Genomic DNA, 26,522 nt, shown 5'->3' on the forward strand with positions numbered 1-26,522 from the left:
GTGGTGCACAGACTTTTCCAAGTGTGGGGAACTCCCCAGGTGGACCTGTTTGTGACTCGGCAGAACCGTTGCTGTCCTTGGTTCTGCTCCAGGGGGAGGGCTGGAATGGGGCATGATCTCTGATGCCTTCCTCCTGTCTTGGTCAAGCCAGTTTCTCTATGTCTTTCCCTCATTCCTGCTGATCGGCAAGGTCCTGGAAAAGATAAAGACAGACAAGGCCCAGGTCCTTCTAATTGCCCTGGCATGGCCCAGTCAGCATTGGTACTGGACCCTCCCAGGCCTGGTGGTCGCCCTGCTGTGGCCGTCACCATCCCTCCCGGACCTGCTCTCCCAGGACCAGGGCCACCTCCTCCACCCCAGCCTCCCAGCACTCCACCTCACAGCGTGGCTGCTCAATGGTTAGGTAGGGAGGAAAGGATGTGCTCAGGAGGGGTTCAGCGTGTCCTCCTAGGAAGCAGGCGGCCCTCCATGCGCTGAGTCTGCTTGGCAAAGTGGTCTCGGTTTTCCAGATGGGTGGATGAGTGGACCGTTTCCCAAGTGGCTGCCCCGATCCAGCTTATTCTGGACTACCTCCTTCACTTCAGAGGGCCTGGTGCTCTCGTCAGTCAAGGTGCACCTGGTGGCCATATCAGCCTTCCATTCGCCAGTGCAGGGCCACACTGTATTCTCCCATGCTATGACTGGCTAATTCCTTAAGGGCTTGGATCGCCTCTTCCCATATGTTAGGCCCCCTGTCCTGCAGTCGGACCTAAATCTGGTGTTGGCCTGTCTCACGGGCCCCTGTTTGAGCTGCTAGCCATGTGCTCCTGGTCATACCTGTCGTGGAAGGTGGCCTTCCTGGTTGCGATCATGTAGGTTAGGCGGGTCTTGGAACTCAGGACTGTGTCCTCCGAGCCCCTGTACATGGTGTTTCATAAAGATAAGGTCCAGCTCAGCCCACACCTTTTGTTCCTTCCTAAGGTGGTCTCTGCCTATCACATGGGTCAGGATATTTTTCTGCCAGTCCTCTGCCCAAAGTTCCATGCATTCAGTGAGGAGCGCTGTCTCCACACGCTGGATGTGAGACGGGCTCTGGCTTTCTACCTGGAGTGGACTAAGCCATTCAGAAAGTCCTTGCAATTCTTTATTGCCTCGGCCGAGCACATGAAAGGTTGGCCGATCTCCACTCATTGGCTCTCCAACTGGATCACCTTGTGCATCTGTACCTGTTATGACCTGGTGGAAATCCCTCCGCTGCCAATTGTGAGGGTGCACTCGACTCAGGCACTGGCCTCATTGGTTGCCTTTTTGGCCCATGTTCCCATTCAGGACATTTGTAGGGCTGCCATGTGGTCTTCAGTTCACATGTTCACCTTGCATTATGCGGATGTCTCTCAGGCCAGGGTGGATGCTGGGTTTGGAAGGGCTGTTCTCCATCCCAAGAGTTTGTAAACTTCTTCCCACCTCCAACAGATATAGCCTGGAATCACCTATTGTGGATTACACATAAGCAATCATTCGAAGAAGAAAAGGCAGTTACCTTTTCTGTAACTGGTGTTGTTCGAGATGTGTTGCTCATGTCTAGTCCACATCCCACCCTCCTTCCCCTCTGTCGGAGTTGTCTGGCAAGAAGGAACTGAGGGTAGGGGGAGCACGCAGTGCCCCTTATACTGTGCCATGGAGTTGCCACTCCAGGGGTCGCTAGGGTGCTCCCTTGTGGGTACTGCTAGGGGAAAAACTTCCAGCACTGGTGCATGTGACGAGCATACACAGCTATTGTGGAATAGACATGAGCACCACATCTTGAAGAACACCGGTTATGGAAAAGATAACTGTCTTTTCTTTATCTCTATGCGTGCTCCTTTTAAAAAATATATTAATAGAATATTTGCCATTTCTAGAACAATAGGTGTCCCTATGAGCAGTGACTTTTGTACCTCTTTTGAAGAGGATTTTTATGTAATCTTTTCTCGTGCAAATAATACATCTATTTCAAATAATCTGTTAACCTCTATTGTACATCCTTACTTTAAACATAATACTTAGTACCTAGTTACCGTTGTGACTTATCCATATAATGTACATTTCACTGGTATGGCACAGAGCAAACTGCAAACAGAGCTGTTTTCTTAATCTTAGAAACTGCTAGTAATCATATTCTTTCAATAGTTAAATGTTAAAAAGAGAGCAGTTGAGTCCACGCACACACAAACACACACAGTATCTGTGCACATGTATAGATGTGTGTATGTATATATATTTGTATAAAATATGATTAGTTATGCTTAATGTAGTTTTTCTTGACAGGAGGGTGTGGATCTGGAGGTAAATATTCTTTCACTCTGTTCATACATGCTTCTTACTCAAAAACAAGAGCTATAAAATTGTGCCTTCTTGCCTATGAACCTAATTTGTGAATTCTTTGAAGAATTGATGGATTTGTTCCGAGAGTCCCAGTTGTAATATTTTAACTGTGCAAAAATGAATGTTCTAACTCTACCATGTATCTTGGAAGCCTTAGATCTTTTATCAAGCGTATCATAATAAACAGCCACTCTAGAAAATAGTCCCTAATTTATTACTTACTTCATTGATTTCTGCTTTTTTAAATAAAGTAACTAGATACTTTTTCTGTTAAAGAGTTGCAGGTAAAAATATGATAGAAGCTGAAAAGATATATTGGCAGATTCACATTATACTATTGAATACTTACATTGTTAGCAGAACTGGTAAAGTTATGAGTAATTCTTTTCTGGAAAATAAATATATATAATCCATGTTTACACTGAACCTTCTCAAAGGTTTATGATTAAAAGAAATATTTCATTGAATGTGAGATCAAATTTTCTTCTGTGGATTAATATGAAGTGACTAAAATGTTTACAGATTTATTTTAATAGCAGGTTTGCTTTGAAAGCAGAATGCTAGCAGAGTATGGCTTTATTAAGATTATTAACTCTGGCCTTTAGACATCAGTTTGTGAAGCTGCTATAACTACAGGATATGTTTTGTTGAATATGAGGGATTTATTTGGTTTTAGAAAAGTTTATATCTTTATGTAAATAAATAACTATATATCTATGTATCTATTGTGAGTCAAATTTTTAATACAAATTAATTTTTCCAAGATATGAGTAATATCCGGAATTTGAGAACAGTACATATATATTTGTCTTTCAAAGTCTGTGCTTGCTAGAGCTTTGAACTAAGTTTCAACTCTAGCCAGCAATAAAATTCCTCACAAAATAAACAGATTGGAATACTAGAGGTGGATTTTACATATTGAACCCATTAAGGGTATTATATTTAAAACATTTATTACATTTAAATGTAACTGAAGAACTTGTGACAATAAATAGTATTGCATTCTTACCTTTTGTTCCCTAAACGTGCATTATCCATATTATGCCCGAAAAAACCAATTAGCCCTCAATTGCTTTTATATTCATTAGTATTAGATTTTGTTAATGATGCATGATTAGAGCATTGCATTGTTTCTAATCTCTGACATTTTCCCATAAACACTCCTGTTTTCTTCATGTAATTCATTTCGGTTTTGTTGGCATTATAGTCTGTTTTGGAAAATGTGTAATGTATGCATTTTATTAGGATATTTTTTAAACATCTGGTTCAAATGGTCTGAAGCTCACTTATGTTTTTAAAATATACACAATTTATTATATGCCATATACATTTACATCAACCCATAGTTCTTTAACACCTTTCATGCAAAGCACGCTGGAAACAGTTGACTAATTTTGGAATTTTATTGTAATTTTAAAACCGTAAACAAAAATGGTAATTGAATTTAGACTTTTTAAAATTCTCCTGAGTCTGAATATTCTATCCATCAGCTCCTAGTGATAACCGGAGGGCCAGAGTGAACAAAGACCCTAGATGAGATTTAATTTAAATAATGTTTAGAGATGCTAAGAAGCTCTGCAGCTTATCTCAAGGAATTTTTGGAGCTGGCGGAGAGGAGGGAGAGAGAGGAAGCCTATTGGTTTAGAAAGGAATAAGACCATGCAATGATTTTATAATCAATATTGTCTCCTATAGGAATCCATGAAGCAGTTAGCAATGTGGATGGGAGGTGCTGAGATAAGTGAAATACCCTTATCTTGACTGGGGAGAAAAGTGAGCAAAGAGTTGCCTTATAAACAATCCTAGATGTCAGAAGATACAGCAATCCTGTCATATTGTCAGGTTGCCTAAAGGTTCTCTCTGTAGCAGTATTTCCTACTTATCTTTAATAATAATAATAATTCATCCAATATTGAATATAATAACATAAGGGATAGAAGACGCAGTCATAGAAGACAAAGATTAAGCCATTCATCCTGGTATTATTGTAAAGTATGATCTGATTATCTTCCAAATAAATTCTTGGGCAGATTTTAATAGGTTGGGGAGCTAATTTTCAGCATGACAGTTTTCTTCAGTGTTGATTGTAAGGATTCTGTGATAGCCACATCTGTACTTCTGACAGGGCATGACAAGATTGAGATTGCCTCAGTGGGGACAGCTGGAAGAGGGACATACATCCAGTTATTACTGTTAACTGATGATAATTCACCTTCTATTGCCCCAAAATACGCACTTAAGGAGGAGAATGAACTAAAGTAAAAGAGCTCTTAGCAATCGAATAATTAACTGGAACCAGATCAGATGAAAATTGTTTTTTTGAGAGGTAAGAGACTGGTATCTTCAGGACAAAAACAGGATATAGCAGTCCCTGAGCAACCAAGCATTCAAGATAAGTTGAATTATTTCTATAGCATTAATAGTTGCCCAGAACTCTACTAAAGCAAATGACAAATATCATACAAAATGCTAATGATAACTACGTTTCTTCCCTCAACTGCCTCATCCGTTGCAAATTAAGAACACTAAGATTCATTGATACTGGTTTTATAGTTTTTCTACTTCCCTTGCCAGTTTCACATCACCCTACCCCTGAACTGGACCCCTTGGAGCATGTTTCTCGGGGAGGACCACCACCATAGGGTAGTGATCACTGGCTCGGGCACCTTGAGGACTTTGTCCATCCTGTTCCTGGCCTGGGAGAACTCCAGTTTGTACAGTACCTAGCACAGTAGGGCCCAAGTTGACGCCTTTAGGCACTATTACAGTGTAAATGTTAAATACTACTAATAAATAGGAGAATAAAAATACAGTAGCAACCCTGTAATTAAATATTAAAAAATAAAGCCTGAGGGAGCAGCTGAATTGATCACTACGTTAGATGACTGTGCCTCTTGCTGCAAGATTCAGAAGAACATATTTTAAGGCTCAATGCAATAAGTTGCCTCTGCAACTACTGGAGTATGAAAGTTCTGTCAGTCTCCTGGGCTCTTCAGCTGTAAGATCTAATTTTTTACGTATTTTTTAAAAGAAATTGTAATAATAATCCCTTGTTTGCCAACTGCATCATACCATTTTATGAATGCTACCTCCAACTAGACTTTTCATATTCAGGGAATCTATTAAGGTCCTAATGCAGGAGTACACTTTTGAGGAGGAGGTTGTTGGAGATGGTGTTGGTCTTCTGAATCCTTCACCTGGATAAACTGTCTGAGCAGACTGGGCAGATTAGGGAGAAATTGTATTTAAATGTTCAATACTGGAAACTACTACAGTTGAATAGAGCTGAAAAGAGAACAGACTTCTTTTGTGAGGGTTGATCCATGGGAGCACATTATTTTAAACCTTATAAATGGGTGTCGTCATAATAAAAACACTAGTCTGGGCAGTGCACTCAAGAATGTACTGTAGGGAACAATCCTGCTTTAGTGGGAAATGGACAGAATGACCTAACAGATATTTTCCACCTCAAATTTCCATAACTCTTGGAAGGTAATTGTTGTGGGGCATAATTCAGGGAGAAGAGAAAAATAAATATAAAGATGGGTATACCATATGTGGAATGATTGATTGAAGTTCTGTTTGGATTAAATAATCAAAGAAATAAACCATATTTTTACAATGCTATGCTTTCTTTAAACAAAGCCTCCAGTTTAATGCTGTGATAGAAAGGAAACAGAGACTGACTCACAGAAAGCTGAGATCACTTCTTGGATTACATGAATGTGAATATTTAAAGCTGACATTATGGTGGCTATGAAGTGTTTCTTACTGTGCCATAAGTGAATCACTGACATTGACAGGGAGAAACTAAATAATACATGATGGGGAAATAAGCCCTATTATTGGAATATTCAGTTTTAATTAATTTTGTGTATGTTTCTCTTTTTTTCCTTCCTCTCCTCCTTCTTCCTCTATTCTCTCTCCCCTACCTCCCCAGGGTAAATGGGAAGTTGGTGGCGCTGAAGGTGATTAGATTACAAGAGGAGGAAGGAACTCCATTTACAGCTATCAGGGAAGGTATGCACTCATGTTTAATGATTATTCATAGTTTATTTTTTAATTGCGTTGCACTCACTCTCTCCAATATCATGCTATACTGAATAGCTTGAGATTTTAAATTATATGGTTATGTTCCCTGTAGGAGGCGGCTTTGGTACTTTAAAAATCAAAATGTCCCTACAACGTGGGAGTTCATGTTAAATAAAACAAATATGTGCCTCTGTGGTTTGGCTTGTCTGAGAACTGCTTTTGTGTACAAATGACATACTAAGTAGAGTGTGTGTGTGTGTGAGGGGGTTGTCACTGATATAATAGGTTGGGGAAGTTTTGCTTGTTGTGAAGCAGGACTTAAAATGAGTGTGGATTTAACTTTTTGCTTATGTGAGGCCATGTTCCCTGAAAGATAGTCAGTCACATAGAAGAATCTCTGCATTTTTTGGCTGCGAGAGCCATGGTAGGTTCGGGGACAAATACAGCAAGCTTCTTAAAAACAGGATGGCTGATTACCTTTCTCAAGAACTGACTGTGTATGGTTTGGGTTTTTGTCCCCCTTCCTCTCTGCCATCTCTAAGCCAGACAGTCCAGGGATGACTCTTTTCTAGCTGAGCGTCAAAGGTCTGTCATGCTTTCTGCTCCACTCCCTCTATCCTTTCTTATCAGCCCCCGCCCCCCGCTCCCTGATGACAGCTTTTGTATCTGTGCTTGGCTGTCGCAAGTTCCTTTGCAGAAGTTTCTGCACATTCCTTGTTTATATGGGCCTACTCTGTTGATAAGTGTCAAAGATAGGGACTGGTGGTGAAATAAGAAACGTTTTACTTTCTGGTCACTGATTCAAATTCATCTCAGAGTATGGCTGCGCTACGAAGCTTTTAGCGACGTGGCTGTTCTGCTACAGCCGTGCCACTAAAAGGCACACAGTGTAGCTGCTGTTTGTTGGCAGGAGAAAGCTCACCTGCTGACAAAACTTTTCCACCACCCCCATGAGTGGTACTGTTCACATTGGTGCTTTTTGTCTGTAAAATTTTTGTCATCCAGGGTGTGTGTGTGTATAACACCCCTGAATGACAAAAGTTTTACCGACGAAGTGCCAGTGTAGACAAAGCCTCAGGTTGGTAGCAAGCTCTGATACAGCTGGTCAGTGGTCTGTATGAAATATCTTGACAGTCCCAGTGCAGTTCCTACGCTGGGCAGAAAGGTTCATGGCACATCAAAACACCAGCCCAATTGACACTTGTCAGTCTCAGCAGAACAGACCATGCATCGTTGCATAAGCATTAAGACTGTACTAACCAGTCCTTCCACGATGGGCGAGGTGCCAGTTGATGGGTTAGTGTGAGGAAACTTGCGTGGTCTGTATTTGTAGTGCTGCCAGAATAATATTCATTGGTTCATCTGACACATGTAACATTTTCAAACAAATATCATGTGAATTGGTGGTATTGACTTCTAAACAGTTTGCTCTTGAGACTGTGTTGATATTTAGGAGCATGTAAGATAACTCCCATTTCTAGTATTAATATCATCCTGTGTCTGTTTTGAGCTGCGGATATTTAAAATCTCCCTCCCACCCAACTTTTTAAGAGTCAATAGACATGATCATCATACTCATCTTCACTTGTTACCTAGGGCAGGAGTTCTCAGCCTGTTTCTTTCTGAGGCCCCCTCCCCCCAACATGCTATAAAAATTCCACAGCCCGCCTGTGCCGCAACTGTTTTTCTGCCTATCCAGTAGATTAAAAGCCATGGCCAGTGTTAGAGGGTAGCAGGCAAGGGGGCCCTGCGAAGTTAAGTTGCTCAGGCTTCAGCTTTCAGCCCCAGGCAGCGGGGCTCGGGCTTTGGGTTTTTGTCCTGGGCTCCAGTGAGTCTAATGCCAGCCCTGCTCTCTGGTTTATTTTGGCAGACCCTCTGAAACCTGCTCGTGGCCCCGCAGGGGGCCCTGGATCTAGGGTTGCCAGGTGTCTGGTTTTTGACTGGAACACCCGGTTGAAAAGGGATCTTGGCAGCTCCGGTCAGCCCAGCTAATATTCATGTAGTTTAAAGCAGGAAAACTTTCCAGCATAGAGAAGCCCACAAACAGCCTGGCTTGAAATGCTAATACTCCAAGGCCCCTATCCAACAAAACACTTAGTCATGTATAAGACCTGAAGCATGAGCACTTGCCTGATTTCAATGGGACTTCCCATATGCTTCAAATTGTGTGTGTTCTTCTTTACTGGGACCTGATCCAGAGCCCATCTAAGTTAATAGGAATCTTTCCCTTGACTTCAGCAGGCTTTGGATCAAGGCCCAACAGATTTTTCTTAAAAATATTCCTGTCTTCTAGGTGGTGGAACCTCAGATAGGGTTGTGGATGCCACATGGAAATCAATTTCTGTAGCTTTTGTGTGACATGGAAGCTGTGTGTGGTTTGGGGTAGAGGAGAGGAAAGGGAAAAGTGTATTTTTTATTTTTTGGTGAATGCAAACTTTAGCTGAGAACCAGAAAAGGACAGAAAAATACACTGAAAAATGTAACAGAAGATAATCTTTTCAGTATTGAGGCAGAACTATACTAGGCATAAATAGTTCTAGGTATAGAAATAAAAATACAAGGTAGAATAAATACTTCCTATTGAACTCTTGGAGAGGCCTGATATACTTTAGACTAAAAGGTGATGAGGCTGGGAGGCTCTGAGCTACTTAAACCTGCTTGAAGAGTTTTTCTTTGTCTCTATCTGTTGGTTAAAGGTGCAGCTCTACAATTTGGACTAGGAGCTAGGAAGCTACAATTTTATTAATTAGGTCAAATTCTAAACTTCAGTTTTTATTTGCATAGTAGTGTTGATCTAATCAAGCCAAAAATGTGTTTCAAGAGCCAGAGGACCGTTCGCAGGCATGCAAGTTATACACACACACTTCTTTCCAGAGTTTTTCATAATGTGGAAGCCAGACAGTTTTTATTCTTGCTGACTCATGCCCTATTTTCTAATTTTCCATCAGTGTATCAAATTCAGGCAAAAATCCAGCAATTTGTAAATTAAAACTGGAGTAAATTAATTGTTTAACATCTCTCATGACTCATCATACAGCTGTGAGGGGGAAATAAAATTCCTGCATTGTGTTCCTTCTGTTGGAGAATGTTGTGTGATGCTAATTAAGGGGAAGTCAGAGACTGAAATCTTGAGCAGTACTCATGCTGAGGGAATTTTGTAGTTGGCTTGTGTGTAGAGAAGCATATTGTTGCCATTGTGACAGCAACAGAATGGGACTCAAAGAAAAAGAAAGCAACTGGGGAAAAGATTAAATTAAGAAATGCAGCAAAATAAAGCATTTGAAAACAATGTGATTGGGGGACGAAAAATAAGTGAGGTTGGGGGAAAAAGGGAAGAGAGCAAAGTAAAGAACAGTAAATATAATTGAGGAACAAAAAAAAAAATAAATAGAACACCACAAAAGCAGAGAATAGTAATTATAAATTTTGTCATGTCCCTGAAAACTTCAGAGAAAACACTTTGCTGAGACTGAGAGTAATTTTGTCAACAGCATACATTTTCTATACGTTTTTTCCCATTTCTGACTTAGAGTTATATTTGCATAAAAACAGGAGCTCATCTCTTCTGTTCTTGCTGTCTGATTGCCTCTTGAAGTCATAGTGCCAAATTCAGAAGTGAGTCTAACTTGCACGTTCTCCCTGCCCTGTCTTATGCTGCCTTAGCATTGCAGACTTGCTTACTGACATGAAATTGCTGGGCCCCTGTCCCCTCTGAAGTTAGCTCACTGAGTCAAAGCTAATTTAATTTAATTTGCTTCCAAGGAGCCAGAAGAGAGAAGATGTAAAGTAGTAAGAAAAGCAGCTAGCAAGCAGGTGTAAGTAGGTGTGAGTTCAAATAGACCACTCCTTTAACTTGCATCACCACCTTGACTACATGGCATGTGAATTACATAAACTCAGATTCTCTTCTACTAGCATACCAACATGTAGATTTTATTATTTCCCTCATCCCCTCTGTATTTGTCCTAGAATGTCCTGTTTCAAACGTCAGCTGATCTGGGAATGATTTACTTAGTGTATTTTCATATAAAGTCATTTTTATAAAAGCTGCATTAGCCAATGTATATTTCCCTGTCTTAAATATGGCTCAAGTTTATTCAATATAGCAATCGCTGTTGCTGTGTGGAAGTATTAATATCAGAGGCATCTAAAAAAAGATCATATTAAAATCACTACAACCAATGTAATAGTTCACCAGCTCAACCTTTATCTCATGTATAATGCCCACTTAATTTCCTATAATATGCTTAGCAGAACCTTTGATCTCCTAGATTGGCTGTTGAACTGTGTAATGGAAACTACTTCTAGAAACAAACTTTCTTGATCATTCCACAATTTTACCTTACATGATATCTGGATAATTGAAATTCTTCATGATCAGTATGGATTCTTTTCTGTAGGTCTCTGTTCCCATCTATGTGTTTAGACAAACATTCTTAACTCTAATGACCAACTGTCTTTGTGAACTTCACAGTATATGAGTTAAGTTCCTTTCTTTGGCAGGCTCTTAAAATTATTTCATCTTCAGGCTGGCCATCTCTCGTATTCTGTGACATTGCTTGTCCTTTGTTTTCATATGTTATTCTTATATATTGACTTTGCTGTGTTTAACTTAATTGATTATTCTTAATTAAACACAATCCTGGTATTTTAATATCAAGTCACTTACTGTTCCTGAGATATACCTTTCCAAACATCAAGGAAGCAAATGTATTTCATAAGAATTGCTTAAATGGTCTCAGTTTTTACAGTTAAATCACTTCTTTTCAATCCTGAAAGTTACATTTATCTAATTTTCACCTAGCTTTGGTTGCTCATTTTTTCTTTATTTTTAGTAATCCAATTTTTATAATTAGGGCCCTAACAAATTTGTGGTCCATTTTGGTCAATTTCATGGTCATAGGATTTAAAAATAGTAAATTTCATTATTTCAGCTATTTAGATCTGAAATTTCACAGTGTCGTAATTGTAGGGATCCTGACTCAAAAAGGAGTTGGGGGTGTCGTAAGGTTATTGTAAGGGGGGTTGTGCTACTGCAACCCTCACTTCTGCGCTGCTGGCGGCGGCGCTGCCTTCAGAGCTGGGCAGCTGGAGAGTGGTGGCTGCTGGTTGGGAGCCCAGCTCTGAAGGCAAAGCCTCCATCAGCAGCAGCGCAGAAATAAGTATTGCCACCCTTTCTTCTGTGCTACTGCTGGTGAGGTGCTGCCTTCAGAGCTGGGCACCTGGCCAACAGCTGCTGCTCTCTGGCCGCTCAGCTCTGAAGGCAGTGCAGAAGTAAGGGTGTCAATACTGCTACCCCCTAAAATAACCTTGTGACTCCTCCTCCCGCAACTCCCTTTTGCGTAGGGTGACCAGATGTCCCGATTTTATAGGGACAGTCCCAATTTTTGGGTCTTTTTCTTCTATAGGCTCTGATTACCCCCATCCTGATTTTTCACACTTGCTGTCTGGTCACCCTACTTTTGAGTCAGGAGCCCCAGTTTGAGAAATGCTGGTCTCCCCCGTGAAATCTGTAGAGTATAGGGTAAAAGCACACAAAAGACCAGATTTCACGGGAGCAGACCAGATTTCATGGTCCGTGAAGCGTTTTTCATGGCCGTGAATTTGATAGGGCCCTATATAATACATAATATAAACCAGGAGTTCTCAAACTTCATTGTACCGCATCCCCCTTCTAACAACAAAAATTACTACATGACCCCAGGAGAGAGGACCGAAGCCTGAGCCTGCCTGAGGCTCACTGCCCCAGGCAGGGAGGCCAGAGCCCATGGGCTTCAGGCCCAGGAAGGGGGCCTGTAATCTGAGCCCCACTGCCCAGAGCTGAAGCCCTCAGGCAGTGAGGCTCAAGCTTTGTCTTTGGCCTCAGACAGTGGGGCTTGAGCTTGGGCTCTGGCCCCAGGCTCCAGCAAGTCTAACCCTGTCTTGGTGACCCCATAAAAATGGAGTGGACACCCACTTTGGAGTCCCAACCCACAGTTTGAGAAACACTGATTTAGAAGATAAATTCTATAGGGCAGGGACTGTGTTTAACTGTATGTATATGTGTTTGTAGGCTGCATAACCTAATGGGCCCCCAGTCTTGAATGGGACCCCGGGTTGCTACTGCATTACAAAACAGTAATAATACTATCACACGTGAGACGTATCCTACCACTGACATTGCACTTCAAGATTCAATATGAGTAAGCATTCACCTAAGGAACTTTTAACATAAGTACAGTATGTATTTGGTACTGGTTACAGGTCTGAATAATTGTAGAACATTTTTTGATTTACACAAGAGGGGAGAGAACACATTCTATTGCAAATAGAAAGAAAAAGTGTAAGACTTTGAATACACAACTAGGTATTCAAATATATGGTCTCATTTATGACCCCTTCCACTCTTTCCTTAGTGGTGTATTATAGACATCAACAATCTGATCTACTGGTGTGTTACGAAACCTGAAAATAGCAAAAATATAATACAAAAATGTACTTCCTTTATAAAGAATTAGAATCTACGTTTCATTGTTTCTTTTGTGTGAAGCTTTAGCTCATTTTCAGTCAAGAGGGTTAGAAACAATGGCACAAAATATTTCATTCTCATCCATAGAGTTCTTGTGTCCTCCAAAAATAAAAGTTTAAAAGCTTAGAGATTTCCAGGAGAATTGTCCAAGCCCCATATCATGCCACAAACCACACAAACTGCCTGTTCTTTGAACTTGGAAAGTTCAAGATTACAAAATAGCTCTCCATCAGACTTTTTTCTCTGGAGAATTGATGCCAAATGGCAGCTAAACAGAAAACACACAGAAGATTAATAGTTCTTGGGTTTCCTTCAGAAATCAATGTATTATTTCATTGTATGTTCAGTTATCGGATACAAAATGAAAAACACAATTTTATAAAAATGCTTACAATCAATTTGTAAGCATCTAGAGGACAATAGGCTAGTAAGTAACAGCCAGTATGAATTTTTTCATTAACAAATCATGCCAAACCACAACCTAATTTTCTTCTTTGACAAGTTTACTGGCTGAAGGGATGGGGGTGGAGGAAAGCTGTATGCACGATATATCTTGATTTTAGTAATGGTTTTGGCACAGTCCTACATGACATTCTCATAAGGAAATGAGAGGAATGTGGTCTAGATGAAATTCCTATAAGATGCAAAGATAAGGGTGCAAAACTGGTTGAAAGAGTAGTTATGAATAGTTCGCTGTCAAAATGGGAGGATGTATCTAGTGAGGTCCTGCAGGGGTCTGTTCTGTATCCAGTACTATTCAATGTTTTCATTGATGACTTGGATAATGGAGTGAAAAATTTGCTTATAAAATCGGAGGCATTGTATGAACTTGAAAACAGGATTGGAATTCAAAATGACCTTGGCAAATTGGAGTATTGGTCTGAAATCAATAAGATGAAATTCAGTAAAGACAAGTGCAAAGTACTGCACTTGGGATGGAAAAATCAAATGCACAATTACAAAATGGAGAGTAACTATCTTGGTAGTAATACTGCTGAAAAGGATCTGAGGATTGTAATAGAACACAAATTGAATCTGAGTCAACACTGGGATTCAGTTATGAAAAAGGTCAATATCATTCTGTGGTACATTAACAGGAATGTCGTCTGTAAGACATAGGAGGTAATTGTTCTGCTTTACTTGGCTCTGGTGAAGCCTCAGATGGAATATTGTGTCCAGTTTTGTGTACCACATCTTCCTTAAAGGGTGGACAAATTGGAGAGATTCCAGAGGAGGGAAACAAAAATGACAAAAGGTTTAAAAACCTGACCATGAGAAAAGGTTAAGAAAACCAGGGGCTGTTTAGCCTTGAGAAGAGAAGACTGGTAAATCTTAATTTTTTTTAAGGGCTTGTATAAAAAGGATGATAATCAACTGCTCTCTCTGTCTGCTGAAGGTAGAACCAGAAATAATTTGCATAATCTTCAGCAAGGGGGATTTAGGTTAGATATTAGGAAAAACTTTCTAACTATAAGGATAGTTAAGCTCTGGAATATGCTTCCAAGGAGGGTTGTGGAATCCCCATCATTGGAGGTTTTTAAAAACAGGTTGGACAAATGCCAAACTAGGATGTCCTAAGTGTGCTTTGTCCTGCCTCAGAGAAGGGGGCTGGACTACATTGTCCCTCAAGGTCACTTCCAGCCCTACATTTCTATGATTCTATAAAGCGCTCTCTCTCTCTCTCTCTCTCTTTTTGTATTTATATACTGTTTATCCATGCCATCTTGAAGAGAACCCCAGGAAATGATATTGGGAACTCATAAGTTGCCTTTCTCATGAGACCATGCTGAACAGTGCCCCAACATAATATAGAAAGTACTGTGCTCTTACAGCTTTTGACTTCTGGCTGATTAATAAAACAGGGTCTTAACAACCTTTAGTTAGCAAAGATCTCATAGCACTGTTTGGAAGAGTAATGGTATTAGGCCTGTTGTTTTAAGCCTGTTTTTTATGGGACTGCTACCATTAATCATAGAAGTTGGAAATGGAAAATGATTTTGGTAATGCAGTCCATCTCCCTGACAATTCAGGATCATTCTTTACTGTTCATTCATGTTTAATTTCATCTTCTGTTTATAACCAGAGAGAGAAGTTTTGTTTGGATCGCAGTTACTTGGAGCATGGGCATACGTGCACAAAATTCCCTTTCAGAACTGGGTAAATAGTAAGATTTTTATGGTTCTCTGGAAATTCCAAAAAATTGAAAAACAAAAAGAACAAACAAAATACATTTTTGGATTGAACCAAAAATATTTTTTTCAATGTTTTTGGCAAATCAAAAAGTGAGAAAAGGTTTAGACTGAATTAAACATTTTGTTTCACGCAAAATGAAGTATTTTATTTTCATTTCAAACTTTTTTGTTTTTAAATTATTTTTAATAACTTTGTCTTGAAATTTCCTAAGTTTATTTCAAATTGAAGCATTTGATTTTGAAAATGTTGAGAGGAAACATTTCAACTTTTTTGTCATTTTTTTTGGATTTGTTCTGACTGAAATAAGTTGCTGAAATTCACATGAATTCAAGATGTTTAGGTATTGTCGAATGTGCATTTTTACCTGGGGGCGAGAAAAAAAAGATTAGGTCATTTTTTTTTGCCCAACTCTCCCCTGCCCCCTATAATTTCTCCCAGCTGTATTTCCCCCTTCCCTTTGCAGTTTTTGTAATATTTTCTCTTAATTTTGTTCTAAACCATGTGACTGAGAGAGGCTAATGAAGTGACTGACTGAAACAGGCAGATGATAAATCTAACAGTATGTGTCTGGCCATCACTGAGGAAAATGCCTGCCTCTCTTGGCATCAGCCGGCCAACTAAGAGCTACATGGCTCCCCTCTGACTATGCTTCCAATCCTGCTTGGATGCATTGCATGAGGATGTTATGGTATCATGTCACGTGGTTTCAGCCTTTCGAAGCTATGCAGTGCTCTGTTTCCAATGTGCCGATAAAATGGTACAGCCTCTCTTCAGTTTGCTAGAAGCAGTTGAGAGTGAACAGAATCTGTTCAGACTCCTTTCCAGACTTCTTGCTGTTCGTAGGCCCAGTGCAGCATTCATGTTTATCTCCACTCCACGAGCATCTGTGATGTTTTGTATTCTTTGGGATGTGGATGTAAGATGATGATGACCTTTCCCATTAGAAATCATAACCTGAATTTTAAACAAACTCAACGAGGAACTGTCATCAGATCAGAGAGGCTCAGGTATGTCAGAAAGGTCTGAGCTGTATTTTTCTCCAGCTTCTCATAGAGAAATCTACTTCCCAGAAGATGTATTCCCCTCCTCCCCCCAGGATATCTTACCCACAACTTGGCTAGAAAGTACCGAGCTGTACCAATTTAATCGTTAATGCTTTTTAAAGTGAAAGCCATGACCTTCCTTTGGCTTGTGTTCTTGCGCTCAGTTCAAGAAAGACAAGAATGTGTTGAGACTTTCTTTAAGTGCCCTTGAACTTCTTTTCAGTGGCCGGGATCTTCTCCTCATCCTCTGTCACTTCAAAATATGATAAGGCTTTTGCAGACAGCCCTGCTTCCTTTGGAGGAGATGTTCTGGTTTCTTTGACATGCATTTCGAATATGCTGTATAAAGAAACTTGTGCTTGTTCCAAATGTAACACATTACAAATGCATTAACTCAGGACACCGTGAAGTCATCTGTCTCTCCTCCCTCTAGAATGCCAAATAGTCTCATGATTTTGGTCCAAATCAGAATCCCAAGGCTTTCTAGTTGATTTTTTAGTTCTCTGTTATCTTACTGTAGCCATCTGTGTCGGACAACTGTAACATTTTCTCCTACTCTCATTCAATATAGACATCTGAACTATTCCTTCAGCCTTGATTTTGTTGAAATGGCTTTCATTAGCTCCTAAGTTTGGCCTCATCTTCCCCCACCCCCATCCAGTGCTGCACAGTATGGAGGGGAGAAAAATGTGGAAAAGCTGCAGTTGCAGCCCATGGACCAGTTATGCAGGATGGTCCCTCCCTAGTGACCTGACCATAAACCTCTTTGCTAAAGATGTATGGTCCATGATTGGCATGTGAACGTGGAAATATGTGAGAGAACAGGCATTCTAAGCAATATTCAGATTTAGTCTTGTATACTGGCTGAAGTCTACGGATAATTAGAGGACGTGTCTATTCTGCTGAAATCCACATTAGCTTTCCCCTCTGTGACCCATCCTTCTTTTGAGGGACTAGAGCAGCAGTTCTCAAACTGTGGCTTGGGACCCCAAAGTGGGTCCGCCAGTGCTGACTTAGACTTGCTAGAGCCTGGGGCCGAAGCCAAAGCTTGAGCCCCACTGCCTGAGGCTGAAGCCAGAGCCCAAGGGCTTCAGCCCTGGCTGGTGGGACTCATGTTACAGGCCCCCTTCCTGTGACTGAAGCCCTTGGGCTTCAGATTTGCCCCCTCTGACACCCAGGGTAGTGGGGCTTGGACTTTGCCCCTTTCTCCCCCTGGGCAGGTGGGTTCAGGCTTTGGTCCCCCCTCCTGGGGTCATGTAGTAACTTTTGTTGTCAGAAGGGGGGTGCAGTGCAATGAAGTTTGAGAATGCCTGGACTAGAGGATGCAGGGGTGGCTCTAGCTATTTTGCTGCCCCAAGCATGGCTGGCAGGCAGGCTACCTTCGGCGGCTTGCCTGCGAGAGGTCCCTGTTCCCACAGATTCAGCAGCACAACTGCAGGAGGTCCGCCAAAGCTGCAGGACCAGCGGACCCTCCGGAGGCATGCCACCGAAGGCAACAGGCCTGCCGCCCTCATGGCGATCGGCAGAGCGCCCCCTGTGGCTTGCCGCCCCACGCATGGGCTTGGCGTGCTGGTGCCTGGAGCTGCCCCTGACGGAGATAAAAGCTAGCTATGCTGCTCTTACTTGGACTGGAAAGGAATGTTGAGGGAGAGACCTTCTGATCACCACTCCAGGAATTCCTGTGGCTCCATGGTCTGTGTGAAAAAAATTAGATCTTGACACCACCCAGTGTGCGAAGCTTCTAGTCTTGTGTAGTAATGTCCTCTAATCCTAGGGGGCTTTCAAGTTCGTGGTCCTTTGCTATGTCTCTTATGTGTGAAAATAATAATCTGAGCAACAATATAGTTAGCTCTCTGTTCAGAGCAGTGCTTGTGCACTGACTAGTATCAGAGGTAGTATTAATCTCTGTCAGAATCTCTTTGAATGCTTTTTTTGTTCTCCCAGTTTTGTACCCTGAGCCTCCAAGATATCTGAACAATATGGCAATTCAGCTTTTGCACCAGTTGACTTAGCTTTTAGCTTTTTCATGGGCCTTTTATGTACGTTAAAACATAACAGGCAACAGTTGTGTCCCATCAGAACTGATTTGCGATTTATTAAAGGTAGACAAATTTCAAAATAAGAGCACCAAAGAGAGGTCTGCTTTCCAGATACAAATTCTCTAACTCCCATATTAAAAAAAAAAAAAAAAAAAAGTCGTCTGTGGCTTCTGAATACTAAGCACAGCTGGAATTCTGAACTGCTGAAAAGAAGGCAAAAAACATTGATTTGTATGTAGATGTAAAATATTATTGAAGAGCCTCCTTTTTCATTACCACAATGCACAGTGCATGAGAGACTCTGGCAAATGAGGTATTTATAAGGCACAGTATTCTGAATGATTTAGAGAGATGTTACTATTGTGCATCATATACATGTTAATTTGTATTAAAAAGTGGGTAACGTACATGTCTAAATCCTTTTCTCAGGGTCACATACTAGTCTTTATTAACATGGAGAACACCTGCGATCAAGGGGAATTGGCGAATGTGGCTACAGGGAAGTAAATGACACTTTCTGTCCTGCGCATGAGAAACAATTTATAGCCAAACTGAGGTGTCAGCCACACACTAAGGCATCCAAAAGATAAAACCTTTCCCATGCTCAGTGTGTTTATTTCCTAACTACAGGTCTTATTCATAAAGAAATAACTAGAGTATTTTCATACAAACTTTGCATTCTTGATACAGAGAAGGCCTGTAATGAGTCTCCCTCATGCAAATTTCATACGTGAGTTGTTCAACAATGTGGTATGGCACACTGAGCTCATCAGACATAGGTATAGCAATGAAGGCAAGTTGTGTGTATGTGTTATTGTTAGATGACCCAAAGGAGCATGTTTTAGCCCTTACCTGTTGTCATTTTGCTTTTGCATTTGTATTGTCATTTTGCTTTTGCATTCATTACAGAGCATGCAAACTACAACATTCTCCTTTAAAAACTTTATGTAAAGTGGAACTAGTCACTTCTTTATATATAAGCAGAGTTTAGAGAAGGGATGGGCAAACTTTTTGGCCCAAGGGCCACATCAGGGTTGTGAAACTGTATGGAGGGCTGGGTAGGTAAGGCTGTGCCTCCCCAAACAGCCTGCCCCCTGCCCCCATCCTCCCTCTCCCACTTCCCGCTCCCTGATTGCTCCCTCAGAACCTCTGACTCATCCAACCCTCCCTGCTCCTTGTCCCCTGACTGCCTCCCAACCCCCCTGCTCCACACCCCCTTACCATGCCGCTCAGAGCAGCAGGACTGGCAGCCACGATGTCTGGCTGGAGCCAGCCACGCTGCCCGGCAGGAGCTCGCAGCCTCACTGCCCAAAGTGCAGATGGCGCGGCGAGCTGAAACTGCAGGGGAGGGGAGGGCAGCGGGGGAGGGGCCGGGGGCTAGACTCCCTGGCCAGGAGCTCAGGGGCCAGGCAGGACGGTCCTGTGAGCCGGACTTGGCTGATGGGCCATAGTTTGCCCACCTCTAGTCTAGAGTTGAGAAGAACACCACATGCTGAGCGCAGTAAATAATCCTGTTCCAAAGCCAGGACACTGTTCTATCTTAATACCTACATAAACCCCTCTTATGTGAAAGGGAGAATAAATTTGCTTCATAGAAGAAGGGGCTATATTTTCCAGAATGAGGCTTTTGATGATCAGGAAGGCAGGAAACCCAGAAGCGCATAAGTCCGTTCCTGTTTCTCTTTTTGGTTTTGCCACCATTTTTTGGAGGTAAAGAATCAGTTCTTGTTTGCTTGTGTGACCTATTCTTTAATTTCAATATCCTTGAGATTGCAGTGTGTGCTGGTTCTCAAGTTTAAATAAAATGATTTGGATGGTGTTTGTGGTAGTCTGTGATCATGGGATTTACAGCAACCTGATGACACCGTAGTGAAGTCAACATCACTAACTCATCCTGTCGGGCAGAAGCAGCCATTTATAGTTCAAACTATAGGAAATAAATCTTCTCTCAAAGTCACGGCTAAACACTGATTCTTCAGGGCCATGGGTAGGGCTTGTCTTTTCCCTCTCTAGAGTTTTCCCACAGACTCAGGGTTGCCCAGGAAATATTTTAGTTTCACTTTCCCAATTGCTGCCTTTGGATTATTGTCAGAGCTGCTTTCCCGGAGACCCTGGGAATGGTGTCGGAGAGAGGGCTACATAGAGTTAAATATGTGGTTCATATTGGTAGCTATTCGTACAGCACAAAGAAAGTTGTTGCTTTCAGGCTTTACAACCAATATGAAGAGTTACATTTTAAATTGAATAATGGTCTTTTCAATCACTTTTTAGCAATGAAAAGTAATATCCACATTATTTTAATAGGAATAAACACCATAAATCACAAGCAGTTAATTGGTCACGTTTCAAATTTGAGATTGAAGGGAACTGGAAAAATCAGAGCTTAGTAATGGGATACCAGAGCCTTTCACTCTGGGTCACTGGTTTAAGAACAGCCCAGGTCAGTAGTGACTGGAAGTCATTAGTGTGGTGTACGCAGCACTAAACACTGTGGTGACTGGGCGGTTACTGCACTTTTAAGGTCTGGAACATATTTTGTGGTAGCAGTTGGCACTGGAGCTGAATTGGAGACTAAACCCAAAAACTGAGTGAGGCTGGTTGTGGCTTGTAAATAAGGACCCACTCACTAGGCTGAATAAATTCATGTTTCTTGTTCTGATTCAGTTAAATGGCTAGATAGTTCTGCCCCTTCCATATCCACACGTGGAGAGGATCATCCATGTGCAGATCTCCCCTTGTCCATGCAGGAGTGGGCTGAGCTCCCTTATCCAGATCCAGTGGACTCTTCCACATTGGTCCAGGATCTGTGTGGGTGAGGGGGCAGGGGCAGAGGGAGCTATAAATCATTCCCTCCTCGCCCTCTGTGAATCTTACCTGGAGTAGACACTAAGCCCCCAGTTATATTATAGTTTGTGTGTATACCCTCACCCCAAAGGCTCCTTTGGGGCTTTTGCAGTTGGGAGAGTCAAGTCTCTGGTAGTGAAACTCCAGTGGAGACACCCCAGCAGAAAGATGTGGGTAGGAGTGTCACCATGACCCACATGACCATTGGTGTGGAAGCACAGGGTCTTTGCACAGATATCCCTGGCCTCCCTTAGATCCCCTAGGATCCACCAGGTTTTGGAAAAATCCTCTGGCACTTTCCTGGGGGAGGCAAAACCTGCCCTCAACTCTGGGTTTATATTATTTGGGAAAAACTCTCTGGGAAAATCCTTGCAGAGATTTTCTCCCCAAGTCACTTTCCACAACTTCTAACTCATAGACTTTAAGGTCAGAAGGGACCATTACGATCATCTAGTCTGACCTCCTGCACAATGCAGGCCACAGAATCTCACCCATCCACTTTTGTAACAAACCCCAAACCTATGTCTGAGTTATTGAAGTCCTCAAATTGTGGTTTGAAGATCTCAAGCTGCAGAGAATCCTCCAGCAAGTGACCCGTGCCCCACACTGTAGAGGAAGGCAAAAAACCTCCAGGGCCTCTGCCAATCTGCCCTGGAGGAAAATTCCTTCCCGACTCCAAATATGGCTATCAATTAAACCCTGAGCATGTGGGCAAGACTCACCAGCCAGCACCCAGGAAATAATTCTCTGTAGTAACTCAGATCTCACCCCATCTAACATTCCATCACAGACCACTGGGCATATTTACCTGCTGATAATTAAAGTTCTTCTTCGAGTGATTGCTCACATCCATTCCAGTTAGGTGTGTGCGCGCCGCGCGTGCACGTTCGTCGGAAACTTTTTTACCCTAGCAACTCCAGTGGGCCGGCAGGTCGCCCCCTAGAGTGGCGCCGCCATGGCGCTCTATATATACCCCTGCCGGCCCGCCCGCTCCTCAGTTCCTTCTTACCGCCGTGTCGGTCGTTGGAACTGTGGAGCGCGGCTTAGCTGTCCTCCACGTCCCTAGCTCTCCTAGTTCTCTATCGCTTGTCTATCGTTTATCTCTAGTTCCATATAGTTGTTAATTAGTTTGTTAAGTAGATAGTTTAGTTAAATAGTTGTTAAGTAGTTCTTTGCCGGGGGCTTAGCCCTTCCCGGCACCCGGCGCCAGGCTCATGCCTGTTTCGCCGGGCTTCAAGCAGTGTGCGGCCTGCAAGAAGCCCATGCCTACCAGCGATCCCCACGAAGCGTGCCTGAAGTGCCTCGGGGAATCGCACAGATCTGACAAGTGCCGCATCTGTAAGGCTTTTAAGCCGAGGACAAAAAAGGAGAGGGATCAGAGGCTCCGAACTCTCCTAATGGAGGCGGCACTTGACCCGTCGACTTCGCAGGCCGTAGTACCGGCACCGGATCGCTCCGGCACCGAGAAGACTCCCCGGCACCGACTTTCTCCGGCACCGGAATCAGAGCCTAGGCCGTCGAAGTCTGATACTCCGGCCAGGCAGACCCGGCTTGAGCGCCCGGCCTCGACATCGGCCGTGGCGCCGCCGGCACCGTCAGCACCGTTGACTCTGGGTTGAGATAGTGGTCCCATCCACACCGGAGACCTTCGCCTCGGCTCGGGACCTTATTGCCCTGACTGAGCCCACTCGGCTGCCACCCCCGGTACCTCCGGTGCGGGTTGTGTCCAGAGGCAAGCCCATGCTGTCGGCGCCGCCCAGAGACAGTCGTTCGCCATCCAGGTCCCGACGTCTTGGGCGCTCCAGATCCCGACGCCGCTCGCAGTCCCGGCACCGCTCCCCTCAGCGGTACCGGTCGCACTCGCGGCAACGGTCGGCATCGAGACGGTCGCGGTCAGGCTCCTAGTGGCGACACCGGCACCGCGACTCCAGGAGCAGGTCCCGACGCTACTCGCCGCACCGGTCGACCTCCCGGCACCGAGCTGGTGGCAGGTCCCGGTCTCGGTCGACCTCCCGGCGCCGAGCTGGTGGTAGGTCCCGGTCGACCTCCCGGCGCCGAGCTGGTGGTAGGTCCCGGTCGACCTCCCGGCACCGAGCTGGTGGCAGGTCCCGGTCGACCTCCCGGCACCGAGCTGGTGGCAGGTCCCGATCGACCTCCCGGCACCGAGCTGGTGGCAGGTCCCGGTACCGAAGCGGCACCCGGTACCGATCAGGATCCCGGCACCGTGATAGATCCCGGTCCCGATCCCGGTCCCGGCACCGATATGACTCCCGGCACCGGTCCCCGGCACCAAGACGATCCTCCGTGCCGGCACGCGCAGACCCTTACCATCCGGGGTCGGCCCCGCCGTGGCCCTCGAGACAGCCGTCCGTATCTTCCCAGACGGACAGTGGGTATGCGCTGGGCACCGACCGGCAGGCGGCGCTGTTCGGGGATCCGCCGCTGCAAGACCAAGGCCCACAACAGTGGGGATTCTGGACACCCTGGGCATACTATCAGGCCCAGGGCCCCCAGCAGCTCCCTGCTAGACCGGCGACTGCGGAGCGTAGGGCCCCTGAAGCCTCCTTGTCTCGCCCCCCTCCCTCCCCGGAAGGGGACGAAGGGTCCAAACAGCAGGACTCCGCTGTGGCTCCGGAGGCAGAGGCGAGGGCTGAGGAAGACCCTCAGTTGGACACTATCGTGCCTGGGGTCTCATCATCCTCCTCCCCGGATGAGGCGGTGGCGGGTACCTCCTCCAACAGTCCCCCCCCGCTGGATCTCAGGGCGCACCAGGACCTCCTCAGGCGACTGGCTCAAAACCTGAGTCTGCAGGCAGAGGAGGTCTCGGAGATAGAGGACCCAATCGTCACCATCCTCTCTTCTGATGCTCCCACCAGGGTCGCCCTGCCCTTCATACGGACCATCCAGGCCAATGCCAATACTATCTGGCAGTCCCCGGCCTCCATCCCTCCGACAGCGAAAGGAGTCGAGAGAAAGTACATGGCCCCTTCTAGGGGCTATGAATATCTACATGTTCACCCGACTCCCGGTTCACTGGTAGTGCAATCGGTGAACGATAGGGAGCGTCACGGCCAGGAGGCTCCGGCCCCCAAGTCCAGAGAGGCCAGGCGGATGGACCTCCTTGGTCGTAAGGTGTATTCGGCTGGGGCGCTGCAGCTCAGGGTCTCTAACCAGCAGGCCCTGCTGAGCAGATACGCCTTTAACTCCTGGGTGGCAGTGGACAAATTTAAGGAGCTGCTGCCACAGGATGCTCGCCAAGAGTTTACGGCCATCTTGGACGAAGGCAAGAAGGTCGCACGCACGGCCTTACAAGCCTCCTTGGACGCTGCGGACTCGGCTGCCCGCACCCTCGCGTCAGGAGTTACGATGCGTCGCATCTCCTGGCTGCAGGTTTCCGGCCTTCCGCCGGAGCTCCAGCACACTATACAGGACCTTCCTTTCGAAGGCCAGGGCCTGTTTTCCGATAAGACAGACCCCAGACTCAAGAGTCTAAAAGACAACAGGGTCATCATGCGGTCCCTCGGGATGCACACCCCCGTGACGCAGCGTAGACCCTTTAGGTCGCAACAACAGCAACAACGTAGGCCGTTTTCCCAGTTCCGCCAGCGGCAGGACCTTTACAGGCGCCGCGGCAGGAACGGCAGGCGCAGGCAGTCTGGGAACCAAGGGGGGCAGAACCAAGGCTCCTCAAAACCCCCGCCTGGTCCTAAGCCTTCATTTTGAAGGTGCGCCCGAGGGCGCGGTAACAGTTTCCCCTATGGATCCTTTCCCCCCGTTTTCAAACCGCCTTTCGTTTTTCCTCCCGGCGTGGTCCCAAATAACATCGGACCGCTGGGTCTTAAGCCTGGTGCAGACGGGATACTGCCTGCAGTTTGTTTCGTTTCCTCCTTCCCGCCCTCCTTCCTCGTCCCTCTTCAGGGACCCCTCTCACGAGCAATTCCTTCGGCAGGAGGTGCAGACGCTCCTCAGCAAAGGAGCTATAGAGGCGGTTCCGGAAAACGAGAAAGGCAAGGGGTTTTATTCCCGCTACTTTCTGATCCCCAAGGCCAAGGGGGGCCTCAGGCCTATCCTCGACCTGCGAGAACTCAACAAATACCTCGTGAAGTTGAAGTTCCGCATGGTATCCCTGGGGACCATTATTCCATCCCTGGATCCGGGAGACTGGTACGCCGCCCTCGACATGCAGGACGCGTATTTCCACATTGCCATTTGGCCGCGCCACAGACGCTTTCTCCGCTTCGTTGTGGGGGCTCTTCATTATCAGTTTGCAGTCCTCCCATTCGGCCTGTCCACGGCCCCGAGGGTGTTTACAAAATGCATGGCAGTTGTCGTGGCGCATCTTCGGCGCAACCGTGTCCACGTGTTCCCTTATCTGGACGACTGGTTGATTCGGGGCACGTCGGAACAGCAGGTCAACAGCCATGTCCGCATGATCACCGCCATATTTGCAAGTCTGGGCCTCTTGATAAACACAGACAAGTCCACTCTGAGGCCCACGCAGAAGGTGGAATTTATCGGGGCCGTCTTGGATGCCACTGTGGGCAGGGCCTCGCTGCCTCTGCAACGGTTCCAGACCATGGCGGCGATCGTTCAACGTTTGCGGTCAGCCCCATTGACGTCAGTGAGGACATGTCTAACCCTGTTAGGCCACATGGCGGCGTGCACTTTTGTGACCGGCTACGCTCGGCTCCACATGAGGCCTCTCCAGCTGTGGCTTATCAGTCGTTACAGGCCGCAAAGGCAACCTTTAGACATGTTAGTCACAATCCCCCAGAAGGTCTTAGATTCTCTCGGCTGGTGGTTGGACCAGTCCGTATTATGTGCGGGTCTTCCCTTTCACCCCTCTCAGCCATCGGTATCCCTGACAACGGATGCCTCAGATCTAGGCTGGGGGGCCCACCTAGGGACCCTGCGGACACAGGGCCTGTGGTCCCAGGAGGAGGTGGGGCTCCACATCAACATACGGGAGTTGAGAGCGGTCCGCCTTGCTTGTCAAGCGTTTTGTCATCAGCTTCAGGGTCGTTGTGTCGCCGTGTTCACGGACAACACGACGACCATGTACTATATCAACAAGCAGGGCGGCACCAGGTCCTCCTCCCTGTGCCACGAGGCAATACGTCTCTGGGACTTTTGCGTAGCCCACTCCATTCACCTCAGGGCTTCCTTCCTCCCTGGAGTACGGAACACTCTGGCAGATCGATTGAGCAGATCCTTCCTGTCGCACGAGTGGTCCCTTCGCCCGGACGTCGCTCTCTCCATTTTCCGGAGGTGGGGTTATCCCCGGGTGGACCTCTTCGCGTCCAAGGGGAACAGGAAGTGCCAAGCGTTCTGCTCCTTTCAGGGCAGGGAGCCGGGGTCGATAGCGGATGCCTTCCTCATCCAGTGGTTGACCCACCTGTACTATGCATTTCCCCCGTTCCCTCTGGTCCACAAGGTCCTCCTGAAGGTGCGCAGGGACAGGGCTCTCGTGATCATGGTGGCCCCGGCGTGGCCCAGGCAGCACTGGTACACCATGCTGCT

General features: G+C 45.1%; 1 protein-coding gene across 7 annotated transcripts in view; it reads left to right on the top strand.

The window, feature by feature from the left end:
- Positions 1 to 26,522, top strand: part of CDK14 (cyclin dependent kinase 14) — a 549,017-nt gene that overhangs the window by 213,840 nt on the left and 308,655 nt on the right. For all 7 annotated transcript variants that reach the window (XM_030550522.1, XM_030550528.1, XM_030550523.1 and 4 more), the window contains one exon: positions 6,284 to 6,363. In XM_030550522.1, coding sequence (XP_030406382.1) covers positions 6,284 to 6,363 — 80 coding nt within the window. The remainder of the gene's footprint in view (positions 1 to 6,283; positions 6,364 to 26,522) is intronic.

This window comes from Gopherus evgoodei, chromosome 2, assembly GCF_007399415.2.
Source record: "Gopherus evgoodei ecotype Sinaloan lineage chromosome 2, rGopEvg1_v1.p, whole genome shotgun sequence".
In the NCBI taxonomy this organism is placed as follows: domain Eukaryota; kingdom Metazoa; phylum Chordata; order Testudines; family Testudinidae; genus Gopherus; species Gopherus evgoodei.